At 41.3% G+C, this 9,757-nt stretch overlaps 1 protein-coding gene across 1 annotated transcript in view; it reads left to right on the top strand.

Annotated features, from left to right (window-relative positions):
• The window catches only part of MIMS1 (mitochondrial inner membrane scaffold 1), a 39,380-nt gene extending 34,337 nt beyond the window's left edge, over positions 1–5,043 (top strand). Inside the window, exon 4 of the mRNA XM_045815152.2 lies at positions 2,194–5,043. Within this exon, the coding sequence (XP_045671108.1) occupies positions 2,194–2,427 (234 nt within the window). The 3' untranslated portion in view covers positions 2,428–5,043. The remainder of the gene's footprint in view (positions 1–2,193) is intronic.
• The last annotated feature ends 4,714 nt before the right edge of the window (positions 5,044–9,757 follow it).

Below are 9,757 nucleotides of genomic sequence, written 5' to 3'. Positions count from 1 at the left end.
CAGTCTATATATATATAACTGGGCAAGGGTAAAAAGCCCAGAGACCTAGCAGGAGGGGTTATTGCCATGGTATGGGTAAGAGCTGGTAGTGGCCAGGACCCAGGTGGTAGCAGGAGAGCCCATAAGATGTAGGTGGATTCTGGATGTGTTTTGAAGATGGAGCTGTGGAGTTTTTTAATGGATTGAACATCAAGCATGCAAGAGAAAGGAGTTGAAGCTATTGTTAGGTTTTTGGCTTGAGCAACTTAAGGATAGAGTTGCGGGGCACCTGGGTAGCTCTGTCGGTTGAGCCTCCAACTCTTGGTTTCAGCTCAGGTCATGATCTTGGGTCGTGAGATCAAGCACCACATCAGGCTCTGTGCTCGGTGTGGTGGGGGCGCCCTGGTGGCTCCATTAAGTGTCTGACTCCTGATTTCAAATCAGGTCATGATCTCAGGCTTATGAGATCAGGCCCCACGTGGAGCTCCCTGTTCAGCAGGGAGTCTGCTTGGAATTCTCTCTCTCCCTCTCCCTCTGCTCCTCCCCCCATGCTCTAATAAATAAATAAAAGAATAGAGTTGCCATTTCCTGAGATGCAGACAGCTTTGAGAGAGCAGGTTTGGGGTGGAATCATTGAACATCATTAGATCAGTTTTGAACAAATGACATTTTAAGATCCTCTTAGACATGCAGGTGGAAATAAGTCGGAGGTTGTACATACTGGAATTTAGGGAAAAGGCTCAGTCTGGAAATCTAAGAATCATTAATGTCAGATAGCACTACAGACTTGAAATGGGGTAAGACCACCAAGGGAATGAGGTAGGTGGAGAAGGAGTACAGGGACTGAATGCTGCCCCACAGTGTCCAGAGGTAGGCGACAGGAGGAAGAACGGGCAGGAAGGACTGGAAAGGGGCAGCCTCCGAAGTGGAAGGAAACCAGGGAGGTGGGGGCATGGCAGCCAGGCAGGACATGTTCCAAGGAGTAGAGGCGGCCGCTGGCTTCATAGTTCTGATGGTTCACAGGCCTCTTCAGTGACTGTTATGAGAGGTGGGGGTGGAGGCTTAGAGTAAATTCAAAAAAATGAAGAGGGAAATTGAATATGGAGAGCATAGGCAGCTCTTCAAAGAGTTTTGGTACTGAATTTAACACAGAAGCTATGTGATACAGTTGCGCTCCGCTTTTGTGTTGCTCGTTGACCAGTTCATCTAGTGCTCAGCTTTGGTCCTTAAATCTCTGGTCAAAGTTAAGTTGGGATTTCAGAGCCGGGGTGGATTGTAATGAGAAGGTAGCATAAGGCCTTGGAAAAGTCGAAGGGATTTGGAAGTGAAACTAAACTAAATTCAGTAAAGAATAAATATTTGGCCCATGCTGGCCTCTAACCATTTCAAGTAGTTTGGTTCTGGTTTAGTTCTAGAATCACAGTGTCCACAGATCAGCATGTTTGTTGTTGGTCCTGGACCATCTTTCTCATTTCCCAGGGTGCCTGTGTCCAGATTCACTAGCACGTGGTTACAGGCTCCACTGCTTCTACCGAGAATATTCTTTTTTTTTTTTTTTTTTAAAGATTTTATTTATTTATGTGACAGAGAGACAGCCAGCGAGAGAGGGAACACAGCAGGGGGAGTGGGAGAGGAAGAAGCAGGCTCATAGCGGAAGAGCCTGATGTGGGACTCGATCCCGGATCGCCAGGATCACGCCCTGAGCCGAAGGCAGACGCTTTAACGACTGCGCTACCCAGGCGCCCCTCTACCGAGAATATTCTGTAATCCTTGGGTCAGTGTCTAAGGGACAGATATTTGTAAGATGCGTTTACAGAATAAGATCCCTTGTTAGGAGGGAAAACCATCTAGACTGTAACTACGTAAGCCTGGTGAAGCAATAAAGTAATTTATACTGTTTGGGGGGTGCCTGGGTGGCACAGCGGTTGGGCGTCTGCCTTCGGCTCAGGGCGTGATCCTGGCATTATGGGATCGAGCCCCACATCAGGCTCCTCCACTATGAGCCTGCTTCTTCCTCTCCCACTCCCCCTGCTTGTGTTCCCTCTCTCGCTGGCTGTCTCTATCTCTGTCAAATAAATAAATAAAATCTTTAAAAAAAAAAAAAAAGTAATTTATACTGTTTGGTTTTTACTAACAATTTTAATTTCAGGTTTTTGCTTAATGATGGTAGTCATGATCAGCTGTTAATCCGCCTGTGTTTCCTTTGCTCCTCAGATTGCAACACCCGCCCGCTATACGGTGACTTTGGGAGGAACCTCCTTCACTGTGAAGTATTTGCGTAGTCGGGGCTACATGTCGACACCGCCTCCTGTTACGGAGTATCTACAAGACAGGATGGAAGAGACCAAGGAGCTTCTTACAGAGAAAATGGAAGAAACAAAGGATAGACTCACTGAAAAATTACAAGAAACCAAAGAAAAAGTTTCTTTTAAGAAAAAAGTGGAATAGGGTGCCTTATATAACAGGTGATAGACAATTTCTGCACTTTAACCCTTTGGAGACTTTGGACAAAGATACATGCTCCTGATTATTTTTTTGGTCGGTTGCCTAAATATACCAGTTCTCTGAGGGTTAAAGACCTGAGATACCTTTTTAAAGTTAAATATTACTAGAAAAATCAGTGTTTTTGAAAAGAAAAAAATGAACCCGGTATAAGAATTTAACATCAATAGCACCATTAAGCAGTGGTTAATGTCTCATAAGTCAGAGCTCTTTTTTCAGGGTCTTCAGAATCATACTTGCTTTGTGTCTTTTGCAGCTATAATTTATGCAGATGAAGCAGTTGGCTCCGTGAATAACTGATGTGGCCCTAGACAGGGTGTTAACACTGGGTTTTCATCTTTATGTTATTCACTGAGCTTTTAACTATATTTATTTCTTAATGTGGAGACCAATATTACCATCAAAACTGCCAGTGAATAAGAGGATATTTAGTGTTTCTGTAAAAACAGTATATAACAATTATATACCAGTTAAAATACACATTTTATATGAAGGAAGTTGAATAAAAATTGAGTCATATATGTGTAAATAAGATGTATTGGTTTCATGTAAATGAAAAATTGACCCTTTAAAAATGATTTTTACCTGAAGCTTGTCATAATCAGTTTTTTTAAAGCAAATATATATGGCTATGGTACTTTTTCACCTAAAACGTAAATCTCTACTTTGAATCATTTGTGTTCTCTTCAACTATTTTTCAGAGGAAAAGTAAAAAATTATGTTATACCTTAAGTTTATTGTTGAAATCAAATATTCTTAAGCCATGACTCAAGTCTGTGGTTTTCGAGCAGTTACAGGTGTGGGAGGATGGAAAGTGCCATCAGGTTGTTCCAGGGCTGACTCACTCTCCCTGCCACATGGCAGGCCTTCGTCTCCACAGGCCAACACTTTCAGTGTCTGTTTCAGAGTTAATGTTGATTTCATTGTGCAGTAAATTTTTAAATTGTAGCTGCTTTTTCCCCTGTACTGAAATATCCTTTTCCCTTATGTTGAAATATGCTTGAGCATTTTACTTGAATTTTTTTTTTAATAGCAAAGCTACCATTAAATTATCTGCTTGGAATGAAATTCAGCCATTGTCAGATATGAGAGTTGCTATGATTGTGTGGGTGTGTTTGAAGACGTGTGTGTCTGTTTCTTTTGCTCTAACTGCTTTTACTTCAGTTCTAACTCTTGAATTGATTGATAGAAGATAGGATGGCCTCTTTCTGGACCTATCATTGTTTTGAGCAATATGATAAGGCAAGAGAGTGTCAGAGGGACTTCCTGAAGCAATCCTGTGGGGATCACTGCTGTTGGGCAGGATTTTTGTAGTCAATATTTAATTTGGCCAAATTTGGAGAATAAAGGAAAAAAATGTTTGCATTTGATACATCCAATCATTATATTGGAACACTTTATAAGTTAATATGCTGTCATTGGAATCTTTGCCTTTTTGGGGGGAGGGGCCGGGCAGAACAGCAAAGGGGCCCACAGTTGCTCTCGCACACATACCCTTGATCAGGCAGAATGGTGTGGTCTCCTGATAGACAATTGAACAATGATTTCAGATTGACAACACATTTCAAATCTAAACACAGTTTCCATGTTTCAGCTTGCTTATTAAATCACATTTTTGCAGATATTAAATGCTAAGACATTAACAAATTTCTTGTTTTTTTTTTTTTTTTTTGACCACTTGAGACTATGCCTGTGTTTTAACATCTTCTATGAAACCCTTCTAAAACAACTTACTTTTCATATTACACAGGGCATATTTTCCAACGGGGATAAAATTTGGTTCCTTAGAAGTCACTAATCATCCTGAAACTAAAATTTACTTTTCCTGACTGTCCGCCATTTGAGTTTTATTGACATCCACTTTGTTATTGTGTTTATCCAGTTATAGAAAGTGAGATGCCGATGAGTGCTTTGAAATTCTCTAGTAAAATATTCTCTGAAGAGGTGAGTGCTTTTGTCATTATTTGGCATCAGGAATATTTGTCTCCTGTCAAATGCTGTTGCTAGCATATTGCTATCCTAGTCTTTAAGGAAAGCTACAAATGACTTAAAAGGGGACACCTGTAATACGTTGTTTGAAATATGAATAGGCTAACAGAATATAGTAATGTATATCAAGTTAAATAAATTACATATATATATATATATATCACAGTAAATACATATAGTTTGCTATATATAGTAAACTCCATTTCATTTACAGTCAGCCTTATACTTTGGATTAATTTGCCCCCACCTTCTGTGAGCAGTGAAGCAGAGCAGCTTCCCAAGTTTGATATGCGTATCTGTCTGTGTTGATAGGGTAAACAGAGAGCTATGACTGAGATTTAACTTACATAAAGTGATGAAAAGGGTTTGCTCAGCAAATTCACAATTGAAATGAAAAGTAGGCTTAGGCAAGAGACTTAGTTTATTCAGGAATGTACCAAAAATTATCTTTTACTGAATCTTTTGCATACAGCAGGGTGCTGTTTAGATTTCAACAAAGGAGAAAAAGAATGGATATATTGAGATTCCCTTTCCTCCAGCAGTGAACCTAATAAAATTATGCCTTCAAATGTTTCTTCTATTTATTTATTTTTTGTTACAAAATATACCCCATTTATTTACAAATGAAAGATACCACTGTAGTCTTCATGCCCCAGGGTGAAATGGAGCTATTGACTGTCCTACTTTAGTGATCTTAGAAGGTAATTCCAGGAATGTGAAAGATCTTAATAGTTTGGGCAGACAATGTGTTGGGCAAAAAGCATATCTAGCTTTACCCTGTGTTCTTTCCACTGGGTTCAGGCCGAGTCTCAGGATTTCTTTTAAACATTTTGAGCAAGGCCTGTATGTGGTGGAATATGGCGATGGTAATGAAATAGAAGGTGATTTTAACGAATGAAGTAGAAAAAGTGAGTGCATCTTTCCTGATATTTTTGAAATACCATTTTTGTAAAATGTATTTGTAACATATACATTTCTCTTTCTCTTAAGATTTATTTATTTGAGAGAGAGAGAGCAGGAAGGAGGGGCAGAGGGACAGTCAGAGAGAATCTCAAGCAGTCTCCCCACTGAATGCGGAGCCTGACTCGGGGCTCAATCTCACGACACTGAGATCATGACCTAAGCTGAAACCAAGAGTTGGGCGCTCAACCGACTACACCATCCAGGCATCCTGAGATACGTTTCTGAAAAACACTTTTTTCATGGTAATGTAGACACATACATCTTGTGTTGTTACAATTCATTTTTTGAAATGGGATCTTCGTTTATTTGAAATTTTCAAAGTTGGGTTTATAAGGCCTAAATTAAAAGAGATTAAATGTTACCAAAGTTGGTTTGAAGTATTTTCCATATTAAAAGCTAACTACATAATTGACTATCTGCACCATAGTCTAAAATTCATCAAATCATATTAGCCTAGAGCTGAATTAGCCCAGGAGCATTCCAGTAGGAGAGTATGAGCCACCTTGGAGCTGAACAACCTGAACCAGAAATCTATAGAATGAAAGGTGGGTACTTTTAATTATTCACTCTGTAAATATGACTTTTGTCTAGTCTCTGTTGTCCATCTGTATGTCACGTGGTATCAATTTTGCATTAAATGGGATTCCACATGATGCCGTCCCATGTACCTGAAGGTACAGCAGACTCCAGATTTCATTGTTTCTTAGAGACTTGAATGGCCCAGGGTCCCACTCCTTTCCGGAGTCCATCTTCAGCCATGAATTTTGGCCTAGCCTTCTGATTCTTGAACCATCCTGCAGTTTGAGCTTGTAACTTGTATTTGAGAAAAGCTGATTCAGGCCAATTGGATATATTTTTTCCCCTCTGAGATTTTTCTTTTGTGACTTCTGTGTCATATTGGTTCATTTTAACTAGTCAAAACAAGTTTTTGATTGTCTTGCTTCTTCAGGGTTAGGCTTTGAAAATCAAGCTGTATTCTTCCCTGTGCGTCATTGACAATCACCACCAATAATAATTACAGATCATAATTATCTTGTGGCAATTATCTGGCTATTTTCCTAAGCATGATCTCAGTAGGAAGAATGCATCTTGATTTTGGAAACCTTCAGGGCAGAGTATAATGGTTAGCCTGTTCTCTATTCTGATGACTTGATTGGACAGCCATGGTGGGGAAGTGCACAGGCAGCCAAAGAGTCATTCTCGGAGCACGTGGTTTCTCTTCACAGATGGCAGTGCTCGCGAGGAGTAATACGAAAGAACACTTTTCACGTTGTGTTTACTCTGGGACGGCATGGTCTATGAGGGCAGAAGCCGCAGGACAGTTAAAAGATATTCCACGTGCTGCCAAAGTATATCCTCGTCTTCCTGAAAGTGCAGGTTGCATAGACCCTTTCTTCTTTCATTCCCTCTCCCGCCCTCTGTCCAGCTTTGTTTTGTTTTGAATTTTGATCAACTTAAAGGTTAGAAAACTCCTAAGTGAGAAAGGAATCGGAGTGTGCACACAAGCTTGCCTGCTTCTCCGTGCGGTACAGGCCAGTTCTCCCTGTCTGCTTCTAGTGGGCAGGTCCACACGGCTCAGCTTCGGAAAGAGTGGGACGGTAAACTCGAAGTTCCCTGACCTTTTAATCAAATACGTGGTCGAAAGCCTTTTACTGTTTTGAGAATTCCATAAATGTTATTCTAAGCATATGACACATGAAATCTTGGCAAATCTGTATCTTCCCTTTTACTGATTAGATGTTTTAGTGCCTTAAAACTAAATTAGATTTTTTTTTAAAGATTTTATTTATTTATTTATTTTTTAAGATTTTATTTATTTATTCAACAGAGACAGCCAGCGAGAGAGGGAACACAAGCAGGGGGAGTGGGAGAGGAAGAAGCAGGCTCATAGCGGAGGAGCCTGATGTGGGGCTCGATCCCAGAACGCTGGGATCACGCCCTGAGCCGAAGGCAGACGCTTAACCACTGTGCCACCCAGGCGCCCCTAAAGATTTTATTTATTTATTTGACAGAGAGAGAGATAGCCAGCGAGAGAGGGAACACAAGCAGGGGGAGTGGGAGAGGAAGAAGCAGGCGCCCAGCGGAGGAGCCTGATGTGGGGCTCGATCCCAGAATGCCGGGATCACGCCCTGAGCCGAAGGCAGACGCTTAACGACTGAGCCACCCAGGCGCCCCTAGATTTTTTAAACAACATACAAAGTTTTCTCTATATACACAAATATTTCAGCTGTAATTACTTTTCATGAACCTCTAAGTACTAGATTTCAGATTCTGTAATGATTGAAGCATATTTTGATTAATTTGTGTTTTATTGAATCTGAGTCAATATTTTCTTTTGACACTTAATATGGTGACTTAATTGTCTCCATTGCTTTACTTCTCTAAGAGTAGCGGCTGCTTTCATTCTCCTTATGCTAAGGGTGCAAAACACGGGGTCTGTGGAGTCCACAAATACAGATGGCTCTGACTGCCTTTCAGCTACCTCTGGAGATAGAATTGCAGGGCTTGGTTGCCATGGTACTCGACCAACTGGCACTTTCTAGTACCCTGTTAAAGAGGATGCAGGATATGGTGGGTCGTAATTCGCATTACTATTTCTTTTGGTTCAGAAATAACAGACAAGTCTCAGTGGTTTCCCCGAAAAGTTGGAAATATCATCAAATACTTTTTTCCACAAAATCTAATGTAACTTTTGTTGAGGAATCTAGACCATTTAGTAACTGCATTATTTTAGAAGCATTTTAGATTAATAGGAGTTTTGAGTCCTATACCCCAGTCTTGCAGAGAGTTTATATAGAATTTTGCCTTTAGTGGATCATTTTAGAACTGAAACCAATATTTTTAGTTGAAGAAAGGCACAGGAGAGCTGGGTCTGGAATTCAGATCCCAACTTCGTTTTATTTTTTTATTTTTTTTAAGATTGTATTTATTTATTTGACAGAGAGAGAGACAGCCAGTGAGAGAAGGAACACAAGCAGGGGGAGTGGGAGAGGAAGAAGCAGGCTCATAGCGGAGGAGCCTGATGTGGGGCTCGATCCCAGGACCCTGGGATCACGCCCTGAGCCAAAGGCAGACGCTTAATGACTGAGCCACCCAGATGCCCCTGAAGCCAATTTATTAACACGCTTTGCCTCTCTTCTGCTGGTGCCTGCCTTCTTCTTTGGCTTTTAACCTTATAATTTTTCTTTAATTCGTTCACAGTCTATTTTCATCCTTTTCTCTTTAGAGTAGTGGAAAGGGGAGAAAGTAGCTATCCTGTTATTTCATGTAGGGCTAGAGAAAGGACATACTGCTTCATTTCTCGTGCTCCAGCTTCATTTCCGTCAGCCTGTGACATAGGAAGGTTTGCCCAGGGCCAGTCAGTGCTGGCATCTTCTTGCTATCCAGGTTGACTTTGGTAAAGCAATTTGTGGCTATTTTCAAACACCTAAATCCATACTGGGGAGCAAGTAATCAAAACTTTGGTAATTAGATTTAGTCTTTATATATCTGCACATTTAATATTTCATTGTCGAAAGAGGATTTGATCCCGGGAAATTCCCCATTGCCTCCCTTGGCAAAAAGGGAGTTTGTGTTTCCCCGTTGCTTCTGTGTGGCAGGTTGTGTTAGCGGTCATGATGTCTGAGCCTATATCTGCGGTATATTTGGAGCCAGCTCAGATTGGAATTTTCCGTTTATTTGAGGCCAATCACCAGAACATCTGAAGCGATCAGAAGCTGGCATTTATGGAAAATTTAAGCACTGAGAAGTTCAGTATATCCCTGGTTAAGGATTATCAGGTTTCACCAAAGGACAGAGGTTGGCTTCACTGAGTCCCAAGAAAATGACCAAACTTAAACCCTGGCTTGCACACACCGGTGAGCAGCTGTGCGATATGGTGAAGCGTCACAGAGAAAAGCTGTATTCTTCACGTTGTCGTCTTGTTACAGTTGTTCTGTTCCGGGGGGCATGTCTAATGGACCTGACAGGCTAAAACTTGCTTTGCTGCATTTGCCTTGCCTCCGTCACTCACGTAGCTTCGCATGCACACTTCATGGCTAATCAGCAAGGACGGTAAGAACAAAAGGTGCTCCTGTTTGTGGGCAGCGGCCCCTCCGTCTGAATGCAGAGCCCCTCCATCTGGGTGGGTTGCTGCACCTTGCCTCGTCTCCCCTGCGGCTGTGCCTGGCTGAAACACTTGCAGGCAGAGACTGGCTGATGGAAAAAGAAACATCAGAGTGAGAAATGGAGAACACACATGTTCATCTGAGGTTTAAAGGAGGTTGACAGTAAGAGAAAAGCCTGAGCACTCATGGGTAGAGAAAGTGCGATCATGCCAGTGTTA

The sequence above is a fragment of the Ursus americanus genome, chromosome 30, assembly GCF_024610735.1.
Source record: "Ursus americanus isolate L20-20 chromosome 30, mUrsAme1.1.p, whole genome shotgun sequence".
NCBI classification, from domain to species: Eukaryota; Metazoa; Chordata; class Mammalia; order Carnivora; family Ursidae; genus Ursus; species Ursus americanus.
Note: the sequence above shows the minus strand (reverse complement) of the source record. Positions and strands in the feature narration are given on the sequence as shown.